The 27951-nt window shown below is 37.8% G+C and overlaps 1 protein-coding gene and 1 long non-coding RNA gene across 5 annotated transcripts; one reads left to right on the top strand and one right to left on the bottom strand.

Moving 5' to 3' along the window:
• Positions 1-54: 54 nt before the first annotated feature.
• On the bottom strand, positions 55-27888 carry LOC103474003 (dihydropyrimidinase-related protein 2). Of its 3 annotated transcripts, XM_081614070.1 has the most exons (15): positions 27734-27888; positions 27092-27501; positions 14736-14824; positions 14476-14660; positions 12660-12824; positions 12203-12264; positions 10684-10764; positions 9656-9724; positions 9109-9229; positions 8114-8270; positions 7856-7997; positions 6437-6607; positions 4641-4820; positions 4395-4560; positions 55-3262 (listed from the first exon to the last, which is right to left on the bottom strand). In XM_081614070.1, exons 2-15 carry the CDS (start codon positions 27362-27364, stop codon positions 3171-3173), a joined length of 1953 nt encoding a protein of 650 aa, XP_081470196.1. In that variant the 5' UTR covers positions 27365-27501; positions 27734-27888; the 3' UTR covers positions 55-3170. The 3 variants fall into 3 exon arrangements, with proteins under 3 accessions (XP_081470196.1, XP_081470195.1, XP_081470197.1); XM_081614069.1 differs by having other exon boundaries at positions 27092-27888; XM_081614071.1 differs by lacking the exons at positions 27092-27501; positions 27734-27888 and adding an exon at positions 24197-24529.
• On the top strand, positions 15968-24425 carry LOC145554410 (uncharacterized). Of its 2 annotated transcripts, none has more exons than XR_014090372.1 (2): positions 15968-16247; positions 23626-24425. It is a non-coding gene; the product is annotated as an uncharacterized LOC145554410 (long non-coding RNA). The 2 variants fall into 2 exon arrangements; XR_014090373.1 differs by having other exon boundaries at positions 15968-16238.
• Positions 27889-27951: the final 63 nt, after the last annotated feature.

Genomic DNA, 27951 nt, shown 5'->3' on the forward strand with positions numbered 1-27951 from the left:
AGTGAAGCTCCAAGTGTCAAACAAGAACAAAAGTAAACCCTTCTTACTCTGAAGTCCTTGTTTCGTTTATTTTATTTTCCGCTGTTCACATGATCTTTTCGTCATAACAAGCAAGCATCCCAGAAACCCTACAGCCACCAGGACAAACACCATCACACAGTTTCACTTTCACAAAAAGTAGGGGGAGAGCTTACAGAGGAGGAGGTGTGGGGTGACTACGGGCCTCAGGGGGGAAAGGCGGCGTTCAACAGCATCAACAACCTCAGAGCAGAAGGAAGAACCTGTCAGTCTGCAGCATGTTGGGTACATACATGTCACTCATATAGCGTTAGCATAACATGGCATAGAAAGAAAGCGTCCAAGCTGACAGAGCATCAAAGGAGTAAAACTGTGCGTGTAAATGGAGGAGGCATGAGACACACAGAGGACGCCAGTGGAGTCGACTGGCACATCACAGTCGACTCTTCTACGTCTGCAGAATCTTTTCAGAACAGTCTGGAGTCCACACAACAACATAATTAAAAAAATATGTCAGTGCAGAGTTGTCGGTAATAGCGCCGGGTTGCCATGACAAACAGAGGTTAGAGGTTTGTCGCCAACAGCCAAAGGAGTGGTGAGAGAAAAAGTTCAGAGGAAGGGGGTGAAAGCGCGGTTCGCTGCCAAGTCGTGTTACTGTGTTTTTAAACAAACTCAACGGCGTAATAAATCTTTAAAAACAGTGGGCTTTCAAAGGATTTCCAGTCATTACAAATAGGCTAATGCTTCATGTAACGGATGGCAAAAGAGAAAAGTAGTGCTTTATTATTCAATACTATTCACAGCCCAGATGAGCACAGACCAGCTAGCATTAAAGCTAAAGCCATTTGATGCAAATTAAATCTTTTACTTTAACAATATGATTAAAATAAAAAGCTTAACCTGGTCTTAAATGATGAACTGACTGAAATTTCAAATGTTTACTCATTTAATTAAGATACTTTTACTGAATAAGTAGTGGAAATTATTACCCAGCTGTTACTGGGTAAAATTCATGATTTGCACTTTATCCTATAATTTTGCATTTAAATATTTCCCAAATCCTAGAAAAAGTGTGGGCTTTTTTTTCCCTGAAAATTGCAGTTTATAGGTGCGAACACAAGCTTGCTAACATTAGCTACTAGCATGCTAACATCTAGATATTAGAATTAGCTGTGGCTAATCTGCTACTGTGGATGTTGGGTTGGCCTGGTTCCTTTATGGTAAGACTTCACTAATTATCTGGGGCAACATTTTGCTGTGGATATTACTAGCATGTTGTTGTTTTAATTAATAAATTATAGATTAAAATGCTAGCATTTGCTTAAACAGGAGTTAACATCCTAACAGACTACAACTAAATATGACATTATTGAGACTAGTATTAGCAACTATCATGCTAGCATAAAGAGAGACTTGCATGAATTGTCTATCAAAAGAAATCTTTAAATAAAAAATTATGTTTAAAGCTAATCCACTTAATTAAAGAATTAACTCCAGGTTGTGTTTTTACATCTAAATCAAGATGCTAACAAAAGCAGAAGTAGCTTGTTTTTGGGAGCATGAAAATTACAATCATTAGCTTTGAACATTACCACATTACCATACTATAGCTAGTTGATAGCATTCTAATATCCAGATATTAGCTGAGCCTAATACTTAGATGTAGATGTCAATATTAGCATACTAGTGTTAGCATAATAGTTATTAGGCTATTGTTTTTGTGGAAGCTAGTGCTTCTGTAGCATGCTAACAATGAGCACATAATTGTTTATAGCCCATAAAATTAACAATTTTTTAGCAGGCGCCTCCTGTAGGTGTCCCATCCCTCATCTGCATCAACACTAAATATCAGTCAGAACTACGTTAGCTCATGTCTATGTTCAAGCGTAAATCAATAGTGCTCAGCCCTTAGGCACCTAGTTACAGAATAACACTAAAAAGCAGTTTGACAACAAGGTAAAAACTCTAAAACATTAGAACATTTCAAGATATCGATCTCGTTTTTCCTTTGCGTAGGGCTCAGTCGAGCTGAAAAGCCCCTACGAAAGCACAAAAATCTGGCACCTTTGAATCGGTTAATCCTGGCTATTTTACATCTTTTTATCTTACATCCTTCACTTACTTCAACAACAAATAAAAAAAAGAACAAAATCAAAATTTCAGTACAACTTCTGTTTGTTCAGGCACATAAAAAGTGGAAATGAAGGAGAGATTTCGATGAGTAGAAAACAGTCTGTATGCTAAAGCAGCAGTTGGTTGGTTGGTTGGTTGGTTGGTTGGTTGGTTGGTTGGTGGAGGACGGCTGGGATTTCCCAGCTTCCGCTGTGAAATTTGGACCTTTGTGACTCAGGAATGCAAACAAAGTGGAAAATCAGTCACTTCCCAGATGGGACAGATCTCACTAAAAGGATGTAAAGAGACAATAAGGCATGGGAAGGCAAAGTCTGACAGAACAAAACTTCTCAACCACCAATTCTGCAATGCAATTATGACTAAAAACAGAAATGAAACGTGACGGTTTTCCAACCATCACATGCCACAGAAACACTTCAAAACAAACAAACAAAAAAAGATTTAAAAACATCTCTTTAATTATTTTAACTCTTAAGGCAGCATTCATTGTAAATTATCAACAGAATTTGAGATTCGTGACCTTACTGCTGCAACACTGTTAAGACTGATCAATTTGGTACCCATTCTTCATTTTAGCTACAACCAAAACAAAAAGGAAAAGAAATGAACCCAAATACAGCATCTTGTATAAACACGGCCTTTCTTTGTCCTAACTGACTCACCTGAACCCTCAACAAAAACTGCAAAGCAAAAATTAAAAGGGACAAGTGGAATAAAGTAAGTACAATATATAAAAAATCAAAAACAATGCAGTCAAAAGTGCTCAAAAAGCAGTGTTATTTTTTTCTCTTTCTTCCTTTTTGTTTGTTTTCTATTTATTTCTAACTGTGTCCAATAGAGGCTGGGGAAACAGGAAAGTTGGTAGGTGAGAAAAACTGCATAGGAGGAAGTGCCGGAATCAACGGTGAGGCGCAGTGAAAGGTTCGGCTCCTCTCGACCTGATCTCACTGGCTGAACGCCATTATTTGACAAATTTCCTCCTAGGCAGGGTCAAGGGTCAGGGTTTGTGAGGCGGAGCTTTAACCCAGGCTGGTGATGTTGGCCCTGCCACCTGGGGGCGCCACAATGCGCTGGGTGTTCCTGCGTGGAACGTTGTCGTCAATCTGAGCACCTGTGTGACCAAACAGAAAGTCAGCTGTTATGGTTCCTTGAACAGGTCAAAACAAAACATAGTCATTACATTTTCGAGACGTTTTAGGGCGTCCTGTCACTTTAAATCCAAGTAATTTACTTCTGGCCATGCCTCCAACTCAATGTTTACAGATGTGCAAACATACAACCGTACATCTTTGAAAACCAACAAGAATGGAGCAAGTGGTTTCTGGATGGTAAGTCAACAACAAAACATTTTCCAGTAGCCATTGTACAGCACATGTATCCTGACCATCCTCTTCATGAATCTGTATTAGAAAAACAGAGTGTCTTTAGTAAGAGGTTTCTTCAAATTAGCTGTAATATGGACTGCTACAGGCGGTGATCACCATTTACAATAACTCTTGTTTTTGAATTAATATGAGTGACAACAACATTTACTTTCCCTTTGGGTTCAGTAAAGTATTTTTGAATTTGAATTGAATCAACACAGAGTAAAACCAGCTGACCTAATTTCTTGGAGCTCATCTTGTGTTGCTAGGTAGCGAGCGGAATTCCGCTGGTGTTGCTAGGTAACGGGCCGGGATGCTCTGGGATTACTAGGTGAAAGGTCAGTGCTTGTTGATTTGTGACGTTGCATTCCTCAAGTTTTTGAAATGGCTCATTGTCCAGACAACAAAAAATATTAACTTATTGTGAAAAAGCAGTAGAAACCCAAACAGATTCATTAATTCTCAGTTTAATCTACAATTTTTCATATTTATCATGTTAAAATCATGGTATTATCCATGACGGTGGATTAATGGTATTATACGGTTTAAAATAGTTGATTAGATCAGAAATGTCCAGTTATTGACACAGAGAAACTTAAGCCAACCCCATGTCTGACATGGTACAAATAAAGCAAAGCTCCTCATTGGTTCCTTACATTTTCAAATATGAACAAAAATATTCTTCAGGTTTTCTAAAAGTTTTTTACCAATTAGCCAAAAGCTTGGCTTTCTTCAAAGTGGTGGCAGTGCCTTTGAAATCTTCAACTGGGTTATATTTTTGAAATAAACTCAAAGTTTCCCCTCTCTCCTACCAGACAGAAACAAGCTACAGGTTCCTGACTGTGAGTAAAGCTTATGGACTGATGGTTCCTGACTGACCGGACAGGCTGAAGCCAGACTGGTGCAGGTTGCGGACAGGCTGGCTGGGTTGTTTGGCGGGTGAGGTCTTCGCAGAAGAGACGGGGGTCATGGTTTTAGGAGTGACGGACACCTCGCACACCGGACCGTCGTACAGACCTCTAGGTACACCCCTCAGCTCAGCCAGCTGCACAAAGAAAAACAACACGTAATACTCAACACAAGAACCAAAACGACAGTCCTCAAAACAACAGTGCTGAACTATACCCTGCTGCGAGCCTTTATCCTCTTGTAGACGAAGTCAGGGAACGGTTTACGGGCCACGAAGCGTCCTGAGCCCTCGGTGGCGTGGAGAGTCCCCTCCTCCAAAACAATCTTACCCTGGCTGATGACCACCAGAGGCCCGCCACGCACCTCCAGGCCTTCAAAGATGTTGTACTCTACAGTCTAAGAAAAGACAAGTAAGCACATAAAAAACAGGGTTATTTTTCACAAACTAGAAGAATTTGAATTCATTCTGCCAATTTGCATATTTTGGTATTTATCCCAAGTTACAACTGCTGAAATAACAAAACTTAAAAGAAGCTCAAGACAGACTTCCCCCCACCCCGTCATTAAAATGGAGTAATATTTTATCATAAAATGTCAGTTTGTCCACAGATTTAATTAATATGTATTGAAATAGCCAGAACAAGAGATTAATTTGCAACAGAATGTTGAATGAATCTGAGTATCAGTCTAGTAGAACGTAATCTTTAGATAATAACCTGCATAAATTATCAGAAACGCAAGCTAAAAGCTACAAAAGCTAGCAGTGCACAGCTATAAACACTAACAGCTACTTAACTGATATTTGTTAACATTAATGGCTGCCTAAGCTAACATCTAATAATACTAACAGCTATTAAAGCTAACAAATACATAAGCAACTTGAGCTAGCATTTCACAAAATTAGCACTTACCTAAAGCTAACAGACAATAACCAAAATTTAACTGACATCTAGTCAAGCTAGCATCTACCAAGCTAAATTAGTCTAGTAGATATTAAATTGGTAGTTATTAAACTACTCTAGTAGATATTAAAGCTAACAGTGCTTTAATAATAACATCTAATTAAGCTAACAGCTATGGACTAATTCAACTAATGGCTACTTAGGCTAGCAGAAACCTAAAAAAAACATTACTCATGCTAACAACTAGCTTATTTTAAATGACACAAGAACAAACTATTTTCAATTAAGAGAATAGTTGACAATATTAATAGCTTAGAAATGCAAAAAGTGACAAGGCTTAAACATAATCGGTGCATCATCTCTGGAGGTTTTGGGTTTGAGTTCTTTTAGGTTGGACCGGATTCAAGGTCCTGTTATCTTGACTAACATTACAAGTCCTTCCAGATTCTCCAAACTGGAGATCATTCTACCAGATGGACAGATGATGACTCCACAAAAACTGACTTACAACACATCCACAACTATTCCTTTAACCAATTTGTTACAATGTGTTCCCTGTGGTCTAATGCTAATAAAAGAGCTAATTGTATGGACAAGAGGGATAAGCTGATGGGGAACACAAGCGTTCATTTTTATCCCAACAGATGAAGTTTGGCCGATGAAGAGGTTTGTGTGTTTGTGTGTGTCCGCTCTGCTCTCTCCTAAAAGCTACTGAAGTTAACGCTGAGGTCATGGCAATCTGGCAAAACTTTATCCCAACATGAGCTCACCAGAAGGATTAGCCACCCCATTACTCACACGCTGCTATACATAATTTCTCCCATGGAACAAAAAGAGGCTCAAGGACATAACAGGATTAAATTAGCAGATTCCCAGAACATCCACAGCAATGGTCTCCATGTCCTTCTAAAACATACACAGACAGGCAGCCTGCAAACAATCAGACCCTGATCTGTTTCAGTTCTCTGGCAGATTTTATGAATGACATCACTCCCTCGACACCGTGTGAGGCCCACGCCCTGTTCAGCAGTCTTCCCAGCCACTACAGCAGTGGACTAACATCCACTCACTCCCACTGACACCGGTTTCAGAAAATGGAGGACATCGTACGGAGTTGTGGCTCTTGGCAGAGATGATCTTCGTGACGTCCGGGTCCCAGAGCAGCAGATCCGCGTCCGAACCCACTGCGATGCGGCCCTTGCGGGGGTACAGGTTGAAAATCTTGGCTGCGTTGGTGCTGGTGACGGCTACAAACTGGTTTTCGTCCATCTTACCAGTCACCTGGAATACATTACGACTGAGCGTTAGAACTGGCTTGATTCTCTAAGCTTCTATGTTGCATGTTTAGTCGATTGTTCCTGACCAATTGTTTGACTGTTCTCATTTGTTTTGTTTCACCAAAAGTGATTTGTATTTGCCTGAAACATTTTTGAAAGAAAAAACTTTTTGTCAAAAAAATAAGTAAATTAACCAGCTGCTTAGGGCCCCCCACACCACCAGGGGGCCCCCAAGAGCACCAAGCCAGCATAATAAAAATACATATATTTTTAAAATAGCTTTGAATAACACAAACTAAATGGTATTACACATGAAATAAACTATTTCTATATTGTTTTTATAGTTGCAACACAAATAATGGTTAATCTCTTCCTGCTGATGGCTGCTGTTGGTGAAATATTAAATTTATAAATTTATTATTGATCAGCTGATGTCACTTTCACATGGTTAAAATAATATGCTACACTTATGGAGCTAAATTAGTGTCAAAGTTTATTCAAAAGAAAACAATAAACTGAAAAAAATAAATATTTGAAACAGAATAAAAGGATGTGAAGCTGAAAAAAAAATTCAGATCTACAATAAAGCCAGACTGGTGCATGTTGTGGACCAGTTCCTTGAACAGGTCAAGTAGAAGACAGTCTGTATTTGCTTAAACTAGCATTAAAGCTAAAGCCATTTAATGCGAATTAAATCTTTTACTCTAACAATATGATTAAAATAAAAAGCTTAACCTTAAATGATGATTCATCTTAAATGATGAACTGATTTTTATTTTCAGTTTAAAACTTTTTTTCAGTTTCGATTTTTTTCCTGTTTCAAAATAATATTTCAGCTTCATTTTTTCACTTTAATACCTTTTTCAGTTCCAAATCTTTTTTCAGTTTAAAAAAAATATCAAAAATAAATTTTCAGTTTCTAATAATTTTTTTTCGTCACTTGCATATATATTTTTTCTTTTGACCAAACTTTTTGGCCCCAACTTAGCTCCATATTCACTTAAATACCACTTCGCAAACTCAAAATTCAATTTTTTTTTTCCAGTTTGTTACTCCTGTAAAATAAAAATCAATATAATAACATTGGTATGATTTAAGTTAATTAAAAATAATGATAATAGGCATTTACACACATAAAGTAGCTCAGGAATTATAAAGAATTTGGTGTTGACATGTTGGGATGGGGGGTCCCAAATTAAAATCTGCTCTGGCCCCCAAAAAGGCTTGGGCCGGCCCTGGCCAGGACACCTACCACACATTTGTCCCAGATGATTGACATCCTCTCCTCTGTGCCATTGACACCCTCAGGAATCAAGGTGAAGTCATCTTTCCCTACAGCGCGCTGGGCCGTGTTAAAGGGACAGTGCGCACTTCCTGTCACCTGCAGGTCACCACTATAAAGATGAAAAAGGACAGCACACACATACACAGAAAGAAAGAAAGTGAATATAACTGGAATGCTGAGACAGAAACATTTCCAAATGTGTCTCCAGTTGGATCCAACTTGTACCAGGACAGCAGGGAGTTGAGATAGTCCGGAGTGGCCGGGTCAGGGCTCAGCGGAGGGGACGTGACATAAGCTGCAGCCTTGGCCCAGTTCTTACTCCAGTAGTGTGACCCGTCCGTTCCCAGGCTGGCCGTAATCGGCTCTCCATAGACCACAGTGCCTGGAAAAATGGTTAAAGTAAAGTTCTGCTGCCAGACAGAGGCAGGCTACTGCAGCAGCATGTTAGGGACACGGTATGGAGAAAATGTCTGTCAAAAAGTTTTTGAATAATTATGAAAATTTAGGAGATTAATTTCAAAATTTCTATTCTCTCATTCAAATTTTTAACTTTTCAAACTCAAATATTGTAGAAAAAAAGGGAAGTTTATGAGTTTGAAATTTTTTTTAAATTTTTTAGATTAATTCCAAAATTTTTGTCACGTTGATTTTATCGAGTGTCACTGAATAAGCATTTACGACCACTGACAACAAAAACAACAAAAAATGTGGCAGAATGAAAAGTTAGAAAAAATGTAAAATTTTGAGAAAAATGTCAGAATTTAGATTTTTTTTAAATTACGATTATTTTTTCTATTTTTCAGAGGTCCTCTCCTGTTAGCACTTATAGGAGATAATATCAATAAACTTGAAAATTAAAAAATTATATATCACAATGAAAAAGCTTCAACAATTTATTAAATATATAAATAAGATGTTTTTTAAAAATCATAAAATTGGCACTTTCTCAATTTGCATATATGTAAGTATTTTTTATTTCGGGTTGCTGTGTTGCATAGAGGCACAAAATGCCTCAAGCTAATAAAAAATAGCACTTGTCATATAAATATGTATGTATGTAATAGCTTAAATAAAATTGGAAATAATATATTGAGTTATTTACTAAAAATATAATGAATTATCCATGAAATATTTGTATTCACATTATGTTATTGTTTTGCTTTGTAAAATCAGTCAAAATTAGCAAAAAAAAAAACCACATTGATATATCCTTTCCTCACCCTTCTTCCTAGCCTGAGCGATGACATCAGCAGCGCTCTTGCTCATCACCTTGGTAACGTACAGCGGGCAGTTCGTCTGATTGGCCACCGTCACCGCGCGGTTAACAGCTTCCGCTTCCACCTGGAAAACAAAGAAAAACACTGTAGATGTAGACATCAAAAGCTCCTCTAAGTGTCTAATTAGCTGACTTTTATTAGTTGCATCAGTAAAAGAAGGTGAACACAAATCAAATACAATCTTTTTTAGCCCTGACTTATGTTTTACAGTCAAGCTTAGACATTAACATTGTGCTTTTTCCCACCAGGCAGGAGGAAAAAGGGAAGAAAATACATGTTTTAGCAATAACACAGTGTTATCTTTATAACAGATGTCCTGATGACAAACCCCATCCTTTGTTTTGGCGTCTTGTTTTCGCCAAGGCAGAGAGTCGTCCAACGATTATAAAACTGTCAAACACTTTAGTACCAAGCAGTGAACGACTGGAAAGGTCAAACTGTTCTGGCAAAGAAAAAGGCAGGTGTAGAAAGGCAAAGTCCAAGCATTCACCTCCTCTGGATGGCTCAACACGTGTCCTTCAGGTCCGGTGATCCCCTGCTCCAAGATCCGCCTCTGCTCCTAAAAACGCACAAACACACAAACAAACTCGATGGAAAAGTCAACCACTGAGTCATGTCCAGGTGTTTCCGATCAACAGCTGAGAAAACCGATCACAGCCATGACCCCCGTAACCGACTGTCCTCATCTGGTGGCAATTACAAACGTCACGCGGCGGCCAACAAGCGCGACTCGTACATGTTACAACAGGATTACAGGCCACACAAAGCATGGTCATTATGTTTTCTGCACAAAATTATTGTAAAATAATGACGTTTTAGTCTGCGTATCTTGGGCTCCTTTCAGAATTAGCTGTTTGAGTGCGTCTTGTCACTTTAAATCCAAATAAATTCCTGATGGCTACACCGCCAAATCAGCATTTACACATGAAAATAGCTTTATTTTGAGACAAAAAGTAGTCCATACCATTTAAAAATAATAAAAATATACAATGTGTCACAGTTGACAACTATCAGAATCAGAATGAATTGTATTGTCATAAAAAAATAGCAACAGTAATAAACGTGTATATCAATGAATATAAGAATACAGAAACACAGAAACAACTGGGATGTTAAGGCAAAATAAAAATAAATAAAATATAAGATGATTTGCTTTCAAATGAATTAGCTGTGTGTTCAGGGAAACAGCAGCTCTTCAAGCAGCCACTGTCCCGCACATGAAGCAGTAAAACCATTTGGCCAAATGTGCAGGAATTCCTATTGAGTTGCTAGGTAACGGGTGGAACTCTGCTGGGGTTGCTAGGTAACGGCTGGGCAGTGCCTGCTGAATTGTTACATTACATTCAGAAACCAAAAAACTTTTACTGATTGCCAAACAGCGGCTGGCTGGGAGGATTCTTTAAGAGTTTTGTTTGTTTTCAGAAAAAGTAGAAACTCAAAATGGAAGTACAGAAATCTGCAAAATTAGCTAAATTTTTAGATCCTGGTTACGGGGAAACAGACAGCTCAAATTCATACCTCAGCAACGATGTCCCCGTTCTCGGCGTGAACCTGGGCGATGGCTCCCAGATCGCGGATCACGCTGAACACCTCGTACACCTGCATCAAAGAGAAACAGGGAGATTAAAATGTTTTATTTGAAATCAAATACATATAGTGCTGTGAAAAAGTCATTTTTCAGTGATATTTTCACCATGTTACCCTTTTATAAATGTCAGTTTCCAACTGAAAATTTAGTTAGCAAGCTAAATATTGAGTTAGCAAGCATGCTAGCATGTAGTTACTAGTTTAAACAGCAGTTCATAAAACCCACCTTTATTATTAATAAACTTCAGTTTATTAATAAGTAATTTGAATATTAGCTAAATATTTAGCTCTGAGCTAGCTAACATTTTGCTTGTTTAGCTCTGTGCTAAATATTTAGCTCTAGGCTAACAAAATATTTCTAACTTACTTTGAACTTATATTGAACTAACATTTCTAACTTACTTTATATTGAACTAACATGTAGTACTTAGCTCAGAAATAAAGAAGGCTAAGTCAGAGCGTTCCTGCTCTGAGTTAGCCAAATATTTCCGAGCTAGCTCAGCTCTAAATATTTTATTTGGAGCGTAATATTTAGCTTCCTCACTAAATATTTATGCTAGAGTTAAATATTAAGTCGGTCAGCTTCCCAACTAAATATTTAAATAGCTAGCTGAGTGGCTTGTAATCTAAATATTTAGCTAAATAATTAAACAATTAGTTTGAAACTGTGACATTTTATAAATGAATAAATAACATGATGATAATGTGACTTTTTCTTTCTCTTATGACTAAATAACCCAGATTATTATCTTATTTTCACAAACAGCATCTCATTGTTCAGTCTGAAAACAAGAAAACTGAGCTGAAAACATTTTTTCCCAAGGTTTCCACCATTTACTTGCTAACGCAGAAAAATGGGTTCACTGAAGGAATCATCGCCTTCCTGCTGCCAAACATTCAACACTGCGGCGCCGTCAGAGTTCAGCGGAAACAAAAGAGGAATAAACTGCAGCCGGCATTCCTCACGCAGGTGCAAAAACCGACAGAGATCTGCTTCAAAGCTGCTTTCGAACGGGATTAATTCATTTTCACCATGACTCAGAGTGAGATCTGCGCTGAGATATGGCTTTTATTACATCTCACCCTCCCAAGAGAAACACTCAGACTATCATTATGAGAAGAAGCCTCGCCAAGACAAACACACTCTGGATTTGGATCCAGCTTTGCCAAAAATCAAGCCAGAGACACGATTTGTTTTATTACAAAATCATATCGTAAAGTCCCAGCCGTTCCCAGAAAATACAGGAGAAATGAGTAAACTCAAAATCACTACATTCAAGCTTTATTTAAAGAAATATTTCATTTTAATCTGATTTGCAAGAGAAGCTGATCTGCTACAACAGAAATTCTGCAACATGATGTTAATTTAATGACAGATTTATCAATTTTCATACGGCAGAATAATTCAGGGTGGATGTAAATGTTGTTTGGGGAAATGAAGGAGCCGTACCTGAGCATCAGTAAGCTGGAAAATATCTTTATACGCCAAGTAGACCAGGAAAGAGTTGACACCTGAAAATAACCAGATTAAAAAATGATCATTAAAGCAGAAAATATGAAGATCTCAAATGATTGAGAATGAATTTCTTTAAGCAGACTTTATGGGTGCCAATGAAAGCAAACTGTCGGTGGTTTGATTACAAGAAGATCTCACTCCAGATTTAAATCCTTCATTTATTTACTTTTCTTCCTCTTTCATAATTTTTTGAAAGTAAAACAACAAAAAAAACCCAACCTTCATAGTCCATTAAGAAATTGTATATTTCTCCTTAAAACTCCTTAGATAATTTATTTGGAACAAATATCAGTTGTCAGAAAAATTCCTTAGGTTTTTCCAGGTTTCTGTGGATTTTCTGCCAGTTTGTTTTTGTTTCGCTGTGACGTGCAGACGGATCAGACGTTCGTACCGTGGTCCTTCACCAGCGTCTCCATCTCCTCCTGGATCCCCTTGTGCCACTCGGTGATGTCGACGTGCAGCGAGTAGTCGCAGCAGGACTTGCCGTCGGCCCATTCGCGCCACTGCTCGAAGGCGGACATGAGGCTGACGCCGGGCTCGGGAATCACATGGTCAACTGGAAAAGGAAACCACAAGTTCGACCGGAGCTTTTTAAACGGGCAAATTCAGTGCAGCATTTCTAACAGGGTTTTATTTTAACATTGTTTTAGATGTGAAGTTTATCAAAATGTGTTTATTTATTTATTCTTTGAATTCCTTTTGTTAAGTCAACAGGTTCTTTCTTCAGACATTTATTGGTGTTTTAAGGTCTGCTCTGCTGCTCTTGGCAGTTGGTGGTTACCATAGTAACCAGTAACCGTCAGCTCCTCCCCCTTTTTTTCTGTTGCCGTCGGTAACTGCGGGATGTAGTAGGATCAGCTCTATGTTTTCTTTACAACTGTTATATTTTAACATTTATTTTAGACAAATTCAATAATATACAGAGTTCCATGAGTAATTTTACCTTGTCTTGTATACGTTTTTAACTGTTATTATTATTATTATTATTATTATTATTATTATTATTATTATTATTATTATTATTAATGTTGTCCATTTTAGATGTGTTTAATTTTACAAGTGTTAACTGATGCTAACTGACGCTAATTGCCCATTGAGAGCTATTGTTTTGCACTTTCTTTATGGCGATTTATTTGTATTTTAGTTAATGTTTAGGGACAAAAGCTGCTGGACTGATGTTAGCCACCATCTTGGTTTCCTCTTTTGTTACAATAAATAAAATGAACCTGAATATTTCTGTCATATGTCAATCTAGTGGACCTGACATGAACATTGAAAGGAAACACATTAATGATCTTGAATGAATCTTGTAAACATGAGCAGAATGAGATTATTCTAAAGAGTTGTTCCGATTGTACGGCTCTGTTTCATCTTCAAAATGGCGGCAGTTAATGTTGCGTCAATGTTCCAGACCTGACTGCAGCAGTCAGCGTTTAGCCTGGAGTGACAACAGAGTTTGTTTTTGCTGCTGACTCAGCACAGGGAGGCCTAATGTGACATTTAATTAAGGTTTCAATTAGCTGCTTTGTTTCTTATAGTTCACATAAACATCAAATATATTTAACTTTTCTTTTTAAAGCTGAAATAACAAGGAATAATAGCTAGAACATTTATTTTTTGTATTTAAGCTATTTAATAGATGTTTTATATGTTGACTGATGCATTTGTGAAATTTTTCCCAACCAATAAAGGATCTTTTTGAGAGATAATAAGGGATGCATTTTTCTTCTTCAGATTTGTTGTACATATAAGTTGAAATTACTTATATTGTTGTTATTATTATTATTATTATTATTATTATTATTATTATTATATTTTTTTATGTTATTTCTGATGCTTTCTGTCTGATTGGTTGTGGGTCAATTCATCAATCTAGCAAATCTAACAAGAAATATTTCTGAGGAGAAAAAGACCAAAAAAATCACAAGTTCTGTGTGAATAAAATAAAGTTTGATGTGATTAATATGAAAGTTTGCTTATAATCCAAACTGTATTTTCTGGTAATAAAGCCATAATATATTATCAGATGATAAAGTTTTCCGCCACAGATTTCATCAGACGGCATGAGTAAGAATTTATGCAAAATCAGGGATGTCCAAAGGGTGGTCTGGGGGCCTTTTGTGTCCCTTGAAATTATTTTCTGAGTCAAGAATGGTAAAAACAACAATTCAACAAAAAATGAGAACTTTTTCAGTTGAGCGACTCACTGATCATCGTGGTGCCACCGGTCAGCGCCGCCTTGGTCCCCTGGTAGAAGTCATCGGCCGCCGTCATGCCCCGGTCGGGCATCTGGAAGCGCGTGTGCACGTCGATGCCGCCGGGCAGCAGCATGCGACCGTGGGCGTCGATGGTTTTCACCCCGCCGGGAACGATGAGGTTCTCTCCGATTTGTCTGAAGCGGCGACATGGAAACGGGTTGGGCCGAGCAGCGAACGGAGGACGCCATAAACAAGTGACGTAAACTCACTTAATGACGCCATCCTCCATGTAGATGTCGGCGCAGAACGACTGGTCATCATTCACGATCTTGGCTCCTTTGATCAAGAGACGGTCACTCTGACAAAAAAACAAAAACAAACAAACAACGACAGAACATCATCAATCAAATCAGTGGCTGCTTTAGTTTCCAATAATTTATTGATATCCATTAAGTGGAAGTGGAAATAAATTATTATAGAGGTTGCTCTACTGGGTCTCCTAAAGCAGCTTTCCAAAATGTACATTAAAATAATTCATTTTTATTTCTTTAGTGCCAGTTCAATACAAATCTCAGTCTTTTAAAAGCAAACAAATCCAACCCTCTTCAATCCTACTAACAATATTAATAAACCGTTTTATTTCTATTTTACTCGAGAAAAATCACTTGAATAAACAGACTTGTTGCCATAGCAACTGACACAAATGCCACCTTACGTTTCAGGATTCAACACCAACACTCAAACATTTCCCACACAAATAACAGAACATTCAGTCCGTCACAGCTTTATATTTTTAGGTTTGATGCTTATTTTGTGATTATTAATGATTGATCGCTGTGGTAGATTAGCTAGCATTGCTATAGATAGCTAAGCTAACACTGCGGCGGTTGATTGGCTAATTTAAACACCTGCTCTACTGATGGTCTGTTAGAGTTGGTGTGTTTAGATTGCCTAATTTTTATTATTTTTTTGTAACTGAACTGAAACACATCAAATTCCACAGCACATCTACATGCCAAGGTTATCATAGTCAAGCTAGCATACCTAGCCTACTTCCCTCTCCCTCAATTAGTTTTTTCTTAATTAAATCTTTTTCCTGACCTTGTTGTCTAGTTGTCATAGCGTAGGAAAGCACTGCGTCTCTTTTTCTTCCATATATCAGTCGTATATTTACAATTTAGAACGTTATATTGACAACTTAGCAGCTAAAGCCAATGCTAATCATTGTCAGCTAGCAACTTCTTGCCTCCAGCAGGGAGATGGGATCTTACACTCACGTTCCAAGGGATCCAAACAAACAACAGTAGTGATATGTATGTTATACACATAGAGAAGCTTCGGAAATGTTGGTATGGAGGGCCTCATTGAAAATCTGCTTAGGGCCCCAAAACGGCTTGGACCGGCCCTGGCTAGAAGACAATAAAAAAACCAGACGGACACACCCATCCTGCCTCAGCACTGCAGAGAGACACGAGGAGCCGACCAATGAGAGAGCAAACTATGTGATCAATCATCCTTGCCTGCTGCTGTACCAGCAGAGGAAGAGGAGGCAGAGGAGGGGAGCCCCCCAGCTCCACCAGTGTCCCCGTCTCTCCCTCTCCAATGAAGGCGTAGCCGGTCTGGTCACAAGGACTCGGGCGTCCCCGGCTAACAAAGGCCTCTCTGTTCGAGGCGGGCAGCAGCAGAACCGGACCTAGAGCCACTCTGGCTGCACTAAACGGAACATCTCTGCAAGGCTCCGGGACGTCGGTCCAAACGTTGCTCAGCTTTAGGTCTGGACGGTAAATCCTGCTTTAGAACCAAACTAAATTTATTTGGCAACTCAAACTTCACTGTTGGATGAGGAAAGTGAAGCCGTGTTCAAAACCCCTTATTGTCGCAACTCAGATGGAGGGCTGAAGCAATTAATAAGAATCGTTCTTAATAATTATTGATTAGTTTTTTTTGTTTAGGATTAGTTTTGTGGGGGCCACAAATGGCCCACATGCCGCACTTTGGACACCCCTGATTTGGTGAATGTTCTGGGTTTGAATCGGGTATGGTGAACAGGAATAAAGCAAACAGGAAGTGGACGACAGACCAACTACGATGAGTAAAAAATTATCTGTAATTCTTCAAAACTAAATATTTACACCCACTTTTCCACCTAAAATGATGAGTTTGGGAAATTTTCCCACCTGATTAGCTCCCACGCTGCAAAAACACAAAAATCTCACCAACACTCTTTGGTCTAATTTCTATGTAAAATATATTATTACACTCAAAATAAGACAAAACTAACTTACACGTAACTTTTAGGTTTGTTTTTAATCAATAATTCTTTATTAGTAGAGATGTACCGATCCGATACAAATATCGTATTGGCTCCGATATTGGAAACAATTCTAGATTGGGTATCATCATCCATAAATCTATTCAGTCTATTTCTAAACTTTATTATTCATTTTACATTATATTTATGATTTCTAACTGAACTTTCTGAACCGTTTGAAAGAAGTTTGTTGCAGGTTATTCTTACACGTTTGACCAACATTTTGTTTTTGACTTTATTATTTATTTCACGTTAATGGCACTGACTGAAATGACTAATAATATTTTTGACCAAACCTGTGAAGCTACTTGTGTATTTAAATGTTCAGTATTAGTGCAAAGTTATCAGATAAATTTGTACTTTTGTACATTTATGTCCATGTTTTAAAAAAATATAAATTTTAAGTGAATTCGGTATCAGAATCGGCCGATACTAAACCTCAGATATCAGTATTGGAAGTAAATAAAGTGAATCGGTGCTTCAGTAATTATCAGTGGAATGTTGCAAGTTGAAATGTCTTGTTTAAATAGATCATTTTACTTTTTCATCAATATTAATGAATTATTTAGTTTAAACAAACCCCTATAAATTGCTGAAAAGCTACTTCTAAGTTAATTTTGTCTTATTTCAACTGAAAATAGACAAAAAATACTTAATTCGGATGAACTCCACCAATTTATTCCTTCACTTAAAACCGAACTTCATATCTAGACAGTTATAAATGTAATTAAAAAAATCTATTTTGGGGCTGGACATTTAGCATACTGTTGTTTTTGTAACGAGAACAGCTGCAGTAAAGTGACTCCTTAGTTTAATGAGAGAGAATTACAGCAGCTGCAGGCTGTAAATCCAAAACGATGATGGAAAAGACGCTAAAACTCACGTTAGAGACGAGGAATATGAGCTAAAATCATGCCATAATTTAAAAAAAAAACAGAAACCAGAAAGTAACCTGACAAAATGCAGGATGCAGGGTAAAAAGTCTGGCTCAGGCGTAACCTGGCAACATTTTGTGTTGTGTTTCTGAAGGGGAAAATATCCTGGGAAACGTTGAGGAAGTCAGGTGGAGAAAAGCTGCCAGCTGAATTACGCGTCTCCTCCTGGATGAAGCAAAAACGAAAACGCAAAACAACCGGATTTCTGTTCACAAAGCTGCAGGAAAAACCATTAAAACGGACTAAATGTGCAGAGAAAAACACCACAAAATGGGCTGAAACCTGGTTTAAAATATGAAACTTTAGCTCAACCACATGAAACATCTATAAGACAAAATAAGCTTATGAAAACGTATTTTTCCCAGGTAGTGATAAAAAAGCCCCTCAATTTTCAGCTGAAGGATTAAAACTTTACTCTCAACTTATTTCCTGCTTGTTAGCAACAAAAAATGGGTTTTATTTTTAAAAAAATCTTTAAAAGCAACATCTTAAACTTATTAAGGCATTTTTTGCTTTTATTTTTATTTTGCTCCACAAACCTCCTTTAGCTTCAGAAAGTTACAATCAAAAATTTTAAAAATGGGCATTTTAATTGGCATAACATTATTCTTTTGGTGTTTACATTAAATAATTATCTTAAAAACCCTTAAATTTAATTTAGTGATGCTGTTTACTGCAGCCAAGTAGCATTTGCTTAGTCTTTTTTGCTATAAAAACTTGAAATATGTTGTTTAATTTATCCAAACTGTCTTTTTGACTCAAAGTTTGTAATAAAATCCTCTCCCCTGGTCGTTGGCCCCTCGCTGACCTGCTTTCTGCCGCCAGGCGTCGAGGATCCAACAGAGTCTCTGTTGTGATTACAGCAGAGTTTGTTTCTGGGTTTTTATGAATGAAGACACTCAGATTGAAGCTGAAAGGCTCAGAAATGCCAAGCGGAGTCGGACGATGGGCGGCTGATTGGACCGTTGGGCCATCAGCTGTGAGACGTGATGGCCAACGGCGAGGCAGGGCGGTGGGAACTGGTTCCCAGCACCAGACCAGCAAACACTGCTGGTTACAACAGCATAAAGGATTTAGACAAAGGAGAGGAAATTTCTGCCAAAAAACTCAAATTATTTAAAAAAAATTAAGAATCTCTAACTAGTTGTAAAACTGATACATTTGGTGAAGAGCCACCAATAGATCACTCTGCTCTCTAAAATGTGTTTGTTCTGAGCTGAACTGAACTTTATTACGTCTTTATAACAAGAAAGTTTCTCATATTTATTAGTTTTATATCATATATTCTGGGCTGCACAGTGGCACAGTTGGTAGAGCTGTTGCCTTGCAGCAAGAAGGTTCTGGGTTCGATTCCCGGCCCCGGTCTTTCTGCATGGAGTTTGCATGTTCTCCCTGTGCATGGTGGGTTTTCTCCAGGTTCTCCGGTTTCCTCCCACAGTCCAAAAACATGACTGTCAGGTTAATTGGCCTCTCCAAATTGCCCCTAGGTGTGAGTGTGTGTGTGTGTATGGTTGTGTGTCTCTGTGTTGCCCTGCGACAGACTGGCGACCTGTCCAGGGTGACCCCGCCTTTCGCCCGGCACGTTAGCTGGAGATGGGCACCAGCAACCCTCCCGACCCCACTGAGGGACAAGGGTGCAAGAAAATGGATGGATGGATATCATATATTCTCATGCCCACCCCCTGACACAGCGGCGCCCTTGGCAAAGAGCCAATCCGCTCACGTCAGGAAACACCAAACGTTAGCTGTACGTGTGGGAAACGAGTTCGTAAGGCGGATATATCAGAAACCATTTAATGATCTCTGAAATGTTTTTGTATTTTAGAGTCCTTCAATTTGTCCTGATAATCTACAGACGGTCTTAAAATAGAAAATCTATTTTTATCCTCCATCCTGAACAAAAGACTTCTTTTGTTTCCTAAAATAACTTTTTCTTTCTGCTCTCATCTAAATTTATGGCTCACATCAGAATGAAAACATGTTTTATAACTCGGTCTGATTTTAAAGTGAAAGTCAGATTAACTTAATAATGATATTATATTTCAGGCAATACAATTTATTTAATGCCTTTTTAAAGCATATTTTCTTAAATGGGTTCCTATTGAGAGATTGTTGGCAGTCACTATCTTAAAAATTAATGACTCTCAAAGTGAAATCTGATCGTGACATGCAGTGAATAATCCAGAATAATAAATAGATTAAATTACTTTTTTACAGAAAACTACAGCTTGAATGATGATTTATTATTAATATTTTCAGGTTTTTATATCAATTTACAGGAAAGAAAACATCCGTTTTATTTTTCTTTCATTATAAAATTTCTTTTTGGTTACATTAGATTGTTTTTCTCAATTATATAATCAGATATTGAAAAGTTTAGACTATGAAATGTGTTTCTGTGGAGAGATTATGAGCAATCAGTGTGTTACCGTTAATGCTCCAACTGACAGTTACTTTAGTGATCCATTTTTCTAAAGATCAATTGGATACATTTTTCATTTTCTTGAGCTTTTTGTATTAGAAATATTCAATAACCAATTAATCGTTTCAGCCTTTAATTACAATCTGAATGATTAATCAAATAAAACTGAATATTTTTCAGGTATTTTTGATGTTTGAAATATTTTTCTCCCACTTTTTAATTCATTTAGTCATCAAAAATATCTATAATGGATTGGTGGAATGAAACATATGGAAGACCAAAACAGACGTAATTTTAAAAAAAAAGTAGACATATTTGTTTGTCCTTTCATTTAAACATGTATTTTTGGCAAGAAATGTATATATTTTGTTTTGTCTTTTCCTTGTATAAGCTTTACATTGTCTCCTCTGTTTTCTTTAAGCATTTCTGGCTCATTATGCAAATAAGTTGAAGCTTTAGAAAGTAAAGCTTCTTTTTTTAAAACAAAACTCTGTTGTTGCTCAGATATGGTCAGAGTCAGTTCCCACATTTTCGCTGCGGAAGCATCCAGGTGGTGAATTTGCAGATCCTCATTCATATTTAATGGAAGTGCAGCTGGACTCAGCATTCAGACTCAGCTAAATATTTAACTCAAACCGATTCATGAAGAAAAAAAAAGGTCGGCCAAACACTGACATCATTTGTCTCCCGTTTGGCTTTTCCTGCTTTGGGTTTTAATCAACTTAACATTCATTTCCTGCGCAGCGTCTGTTCAGTTTAATGGCTCCTCGATGAAATTAGAAAGAAAAAATAAAAAGAAAAAGAAAAAGAATTGATAGGAGATGATAGAAAAACTACAGCTTAATGTATTTAAATCTCAGGTTTCCAGAGACATCAGCTTTGTCTCTGACCCACTTTTTCTTTCAAGTGCTTCTCAAGAATAATCACGTCTATCCATTTACGTCCGACTGCAGGAACCCCCTAATCCGCTGATCTCTGCGCCGAGCAGCAGCTGCTCCTGCAGCGCTTCAGCAGAAGAAGAAAATCTACAAAACCTCCCATCAGAAACACATCCAGACCCACAGATATCCTGTTTCTGCTTCTAAATGATACTTAAAGATGTCAGATTAAATAAAAAATTTTAAATCAGACAAACAAAAGTTGAAAATATAAACATAAAAGGTAGCTGAACTGCAAAGACACAAAATATCACAAAGTATTTTTGTCTAAATTCTAGTGAAAATGTCTCAGTAAAGTTGGAATAAGATAAAACTAACTTACAAGTAACTTTTCAACAAGAAACAGGAGCTTGTTTTAAGTCAGAAGTTCTAGTTCCGCTACACTGTTACCTAGCAACCGCAGCCAAGCCCCGCCCGTCGCCTAGCAACCCAGTACGAGTTCCACTGGCAGATTATTTCACTTTAACAAGACATTTTTCCCATGTTATAAGGAATAAGCTCCTGTATCATCCTGAAAAGTTACTTGTTAGTTTTGTCTTATTTCAAATTTACCAAGATACTTTCACTAGAATTAAACAAAAACACTTTTGTGTTTTTGCAGTGTGATTTAATTTCAATTTCTTTATCCAAATTCAGATAAATAAACAAGAAATGAGGCAACACAACACAAAGCAGGATAAAATATGTCTAAACGGTTATCTTAGTATCGATTAATTGGATAAAAACATTTTAACATTCTGCAAATTTTCCATTTAGCCACTTATACAATAGTACAAATACTTAAAAATATTCAAATAAAACAGTTCAATTCCATTTTAAGTGACAAAATACACACTATAACGCAATAACAGCAGAATTAACTAAGTGAACGCTTGATTGTTTGTAGTAAAATAAGAATCTGTACTTAAAACTAACGTCAATATGTGGAAAACTCAAATCTCTCTGCTGAGCGATAATGTAAGGCTGAAATACTGATTATTTGTGGATGATAAAAAAAGATTTCTTTTACAAATTTTAACCTGGTGAAGCAAAAGCTGCGTTCAGATTTTTGGGTAAAATATATTTATAAATAAAAAGGTAAAATGTGCATGTTTTTTGGGCCTAATTACTGAGTATTAGCACAATTGATGGAAGAAAAAGTAGATTTCTTCCCAAAAAATCTCAGAAATTTTGACATTAAGCTAAGAAACTTCTTGTTTAAAAATTTGTCAGAAATTTTTTTTGAAACTCACAAAATGTCATATTTTTTCCAGAAAATTTAATCTAAAAATTTCTGAATTTTTTCCTCAAATTTTCAAGTTTTTTGATGAAACTTTGCTCATTTTTTCCACTACCATGCTGTCTTACAACTTCTTTATTTTTGAGCCTGTTTTTATTCCAGTTAATGGTTAATCGATTACTAAATTAGCCATCGATTTTTTCAGTCCGATTACAACGCTTCATACCTCTATCTAAAGAAATCAAGAAATAAAAGCTTTTAAATAATTATACTATACTTTCTCTATACACGAATGGAGAAAAATAAATGTATTCCAAGAGACAATCAACATCTCATTCCTCGCCTCAGTTAAGGTCAGAGTTCATGATCCAACAATAAAAAGAGAGAGAGAGAGAGAGAGAGAGAGAGAGAGAGACACCAGGCAAAAGTAGCATTCGCGGGACAAAATATTTATCTTAATAAAAAACAAGAATTTTCCAATGTGGCTGAAAAATCATTGATTGATTCAGAATCAGTTGCCAGACAAGTTCTCTGCATCTCTAATTTCAAAACTGTAACACAACAGAAATCGTCCAACAAAACTACAATCAGAGAATGTTTCTGATGTCTTTGTTGTCGGTTTGTGAAAGAATGATCCGATTCCGGTCACCAGACAATTTCTCTTCCAAAACCTGACAAATAAATCTGAATCGACCAATAAAATTTACAACATTTCAGAGATTTTGACAGAAATTTTGACAGAAATTTACTCTTATTTTTCCTTTTTTCTACAACACACCACCACAGACTTTGCATGCTTGCTGCATTAAAAAAAAAAAATTAAATAATTTTTTTAATTTGACATTTGAAATTAGGAAATTTCTGATTTGCAGAAAATTTCTGATAATCTAAAGTTAGATTTTATTTTTTTCCATCTTTTTTTGAAAATTTCTGAAATTACTCATAAAATTCCCGTTTTTTGGCAGAAATTTACAAATTTTCTTCCTTTAATGCATGTTTGCTGTATTAAAAAAGCATATTTTTTAGGTTTGTTTGAATAAATTTATTTTAGTTGATAAAAATGGGATTAGGGTCACTGATTCTAAACACTTGCTATATTTATCCCAGATTAAGGAATAAATTAAGGAATAAAAACTGATTTTGGTGCAGATTTCAGTAAAACTCTGAATAAACTTGGGTTTTATCCTTTTATTAAACCACTTTATGTTGCATTTTACATTTTATTGTGTAAGAAAATGTAAATTAAAAGTCTCAATCTCTATTTTTGGACTCCCCTGTTGTACATAAATGCAAAAGTCCTGATGTTTTATCTTTTTATCTGATTTAAATTCCAGTTTAGAGACAGTGACCTCCTTCCTGCCCTGCCTGCCTGCATGCATCCTGCCCTCACTGCACAGCTGAAGCAGAAACATGAAGGAAATAGGACCCTGCGTCCCCTCCCTGCTCTCCACTTTCCATTGAAACCATCATCCCTGCAGCTCTGCCATGAATTCAGGGGAATAATCTGCTTCCACCGCTAATATCGGCTAAAAATAGGGCGGAAGGAATGAAGATGGCTGTCCTGGAGGAATGAATAAATGGATAAAAAGGCAGTTTGAGGAGGGGGATCGCTACGCTCCCACCAGTTGGTGCCTAACAAAGACCACCGGCGTGAAATCTCCACTGGCGTGCAAACCGCAGGAGACAAAGCGTGGGGGACTGAGCTCAGATTCACGCAGACACTTGTCGCAAAGATGCTGCGGACACACCACTGCTTCTGAAAATTATGTTAAAAGACGAACTCCTGCAGATCTGAGCTGAGATTTTGCGTCACCACACGCACCCCGGTGACATCCCGCGTCCACGCCCGCAGGCCCACACCGAACCCGAGCCGCGGGACCGACCCGCAGGAAGCCGGGGACTCACCGTGATGCGGGGGATGTTCTTCTTGCCCTGGTATCCGGACATCTTTCCCGGCGCTCCTGCTCGTTTTTGGAGATTTTTTTTTGTTGATTTTTTTTTTTTTTTGGAGACGGAGGAGTGCGGATTACCAGCGTGCAGCCTCTTAAAGGGAGCGGAAACAGCCGAACCTGGAGCGACCCAAACCGCCTCGGAAGTTCAGACCCGAACCCTGACAGCCGAACCCAGCTCTCCACCGGCGCGCCGAGACCCGTTACCTTCCCAACGCGGAACCAGACAAGAGCAGAAAGGAGGCGCAGCCCGCACTGGAAGGGTCCGCACCGCGCATGCGCAGAGCCTCGCCCTGCTCCATTGACAGGCGAGCGGCTCTAATGCCATCAATTCCCTTCATGGATTAGGATGGATGGAGGGAGGGGATGGATGGAGGGGGGGGGCTGCACACATTCCCAGGAAGAAACGCCCAGCAGCCATCTTAACCCAGGATCTGATTTTATCACAAACTGGCTCCAAAAACTGGGAATTTTATTAAAATAAACACGTTTTTTCTGCATCTAGACAGGCTAAACTATGAGGTCAAATGGAAAGCAGGAACATTTACAGGCGTTAGGAGATTGTTTTACAAATTCCTTTAAATAAAGACTAAAAAACATATTTTTAGACTAAATAATAACCATAATAAATGAAACATTGACCAACATATTTAATCTGTGTGATGAAACGTAACTAATTTTGACTTTGAACCGCCTTGATGCTGAAATGTGCTGTACTAATGAACTTGCAAAATTTGAGAGAATATCAAATAAATCTGGATGACTGTTGCTAAGTAACGGCTCAATTTAATCACACCAAAAATGTTTCTATTATTTACTTCTGGGGGTCAAATTCATTTTCCTTTAAAAAAAATTTACATATTAAGATTATTAATAAAAAGCTTCATCTGCATTCAATTAGTTCATCTTAAATTAAATAATATTGAACATGTTTTCATACTGATCTGGAGCTGAAGATAGAAGAACAAAGGAGAAAATTCCTGAGATCCAAAAGTTTAAATTTTGTAAGGAAATAACTGAATTTTTTTTAGATTAATCTCAGACATTTTCTAGAAAAAGTAAAGGAAATTCAGCAATGTCCACGTTTTCATATATATGACAGTAAATGTAACTTTACGTCAGGTAAAGCTGAAGCAGCAGAATAGTAGAAGAAGGAAACACTGCCACCTGCAGGTGGGAGTTTGCATCACTTAAACTTAATGTTTTTCTTCTTTTTTTTTTTTTTTACCGTTTTAGAGAAAAATTTGCAATAAACCCAGAATAACATCTGTGCAAAAAAATGCAGGAATCTGTTGATTTAACATGAATCTCTGAGCTTTGATTTGATTGATAAAATAATATTTAAGCATTTAAATGTTTTCTTTATGCATCTCTCTGGAGCCCAGAGGGCCACATTAAACGCTGCGGCGGGCCGGATTTGGCCCCTGAGCCTTGAGTTTGACACATGTAATCTATTTAGTAAATTCTGACATTTTCCCCCACCAGAACCAGAACAAAGACGCTCCACCACTAAACCTGATGATGTTTTTAGCATCAGAGCCATTAAATGTAACTGCATAACACTATATAACTTTTAAAAGCTGTAAACTCTACACTAACATCCCTGCAGTAAAGACAAAGTAAAGCCATAATGGGTGAGTTTCTTATATTTAAGGGCGGAAAAGGCTCGGTTCCTTAATGCTGCCAATCAATATGTAACATGATGCAGCGATTCAACCCGACCCAAAGCGCTGAGCAGCAGGAAGCTCTTAAAGGAGCCGCAGCGTTAAACATCAACAAGAGAAAAATGTTCAGGTTTTAATCAAAGTTACAAAAAAAAGCAAAATTACAGATTTTTATTATCTATTTTTATGTTTGATTAAATATGTATTTATTAAATTATTGAAACATTCAAATGTTTTCCAGATTTTATCAATAATCTATTTTTTAAATGATTTAATATTTATTAACTGGTTAGACCATAAGTTTATTTGTGATTTGCTTTTCCCTTAAATGTTTAGGTGTTCAAATATTTATGAGGAAATAAATAAAAATAAATGCTTACATATACTCCAAGATTTTTATAAATGCAATTTACATTTATTTTTGTTTTATTGTAACTTCTTTTAAATCAAATCATCCACATTAACATTAATCTAAAATTTTTCTCAAGAAAAAAAGAAAAAACATTAGAAACCTCTGAGTTTAGAAAGTCAAACATTTGCAAGAAAAGAACTATTTTTTATATTCATTTCTGAAATTTTCTAGAAAAAAATAAGGAAATTTCTGAGCTAAAAAATGCTAAAACATGCAAGAAAAAATTTTGAAAATTAATCTAAAGAAATTCTCCAAAAAAAATGAAAACTGAGTTTGAAAAGTGAAAAATTTGCAAGAAAACATTTATATTAATCTCGGAAAAAACAAATTGAGCTCCAAAATAAATTCAGTGTTAAATGTTCATTAAAGTTTTTGATAAAAACCAAAATATTGTTTATTGCAATAACTTCTGCACCAATTTATCACCCAGAACATTGTTTTATAGTGACCGGCCTGTGTGTTTATAAAAGCGCCTCATCTACTCATTAATTCATATATAAATTGTGTAAATGAATCTTTATTTCAAGACTTTTTCGCCCCGTAACCATCAGGGTGAAAAAGCCAGAGCCACTCCCTTCTGCATCCAACGCCTCGTTTCAGCGCAATGCCTTCTGGGAAATGCAGTCCAGCCAAGTTAACCGCTCCTGCAGGATTCAACTGAATCAATTTGCGCACGTTTAGATTTAAACAACAGATTGTTGAATGAAACATTTGAGTGCAGAAAAAGCGGGTCGTGTCTGTGGTGCCATGAGGGGCTGAAACGGAGGGGAATTACCCGCCTGTCATCCAGGTTCTGGAGCGCCTCCTTGCCGGTGCTCTCCCGGATCTCCACCTTCCTGGGCTGGGAGATGTCGCTCTGCCGGTCGATGACTCTGCCGCCGGCGGCGCTCCGTCCTCTGCACGCCGACAGCGCGTCAAAGTCCAGCGTCTTCGCCTCGGAGGAGCCCTCCACCGGGCAGAACACGCCGCAAAATTTCTGCCTGGGCCTGTTGGGGCTGTCGGCACCCACGCTGTGGAAAAAAGGTGGCACTTCCCCAGCGGTGGACATCTTTTTATGATTAGTTTTTCCTGCCTGCACAGACGCTCAGAGCCGCTCCTTTTCTCTTTCTTCTTCTCTTTCGGTCCTCCCTTTCTCCAGATGGACAGCCGCCGCCTTGAGCCGGTTCCGGAGCGCAGGTGGTCGCACTGTGACAAAAGGAAAACAGCGCCGGGGCTGGGATCACTCCCACAGTGGCAGAAATAATGGAGATTAGATTAAAAAGGGAGCTGCTGAAGCGATTTCTGCAACAATCCCGAACTGCCTACTCATCCGTCTAAACAAACCCGCATCGCAAGGTGGGGAGACCACAGCGCGGCTTTGTCACATAAACCGACCAGGGAGGAGTTTTTCTCTCTCTGTTCGCCGATGAGGAATTACCTGTAGCCGGTTCAGATCGGATTCCTCCCAAACGAGCTGATTGGACCGATCAGAACCTGAATTGGAACCGATCAGGACCTTGGAGAGTTCCTGAAAGTCACACCCAGACCGGGAATGGAGGGCGCTGTCCCTCCAGCACCACACCCACACCTTCACTCCCAAAAGTTTGGCCACTTCCACTAGTTCCACAGCAGAAGCTGTCAGGCTATTTTCTGAAT

The sequence above is a fragment of the Poecilia reticulata genome, chromosome 12, assembly GCF_904066995.2.
Source record: "Poecilia reticulata chromosome 12, P_reticulata-male-v2, whole genome shotgun sequence".
Taxonomy (NCBI): Eukaryota; Metazoa; Chordata; class Actinopteri; order Cyprinodontiformes; family Poeciliidae; genus Poecilia; species Poecilia reticulata.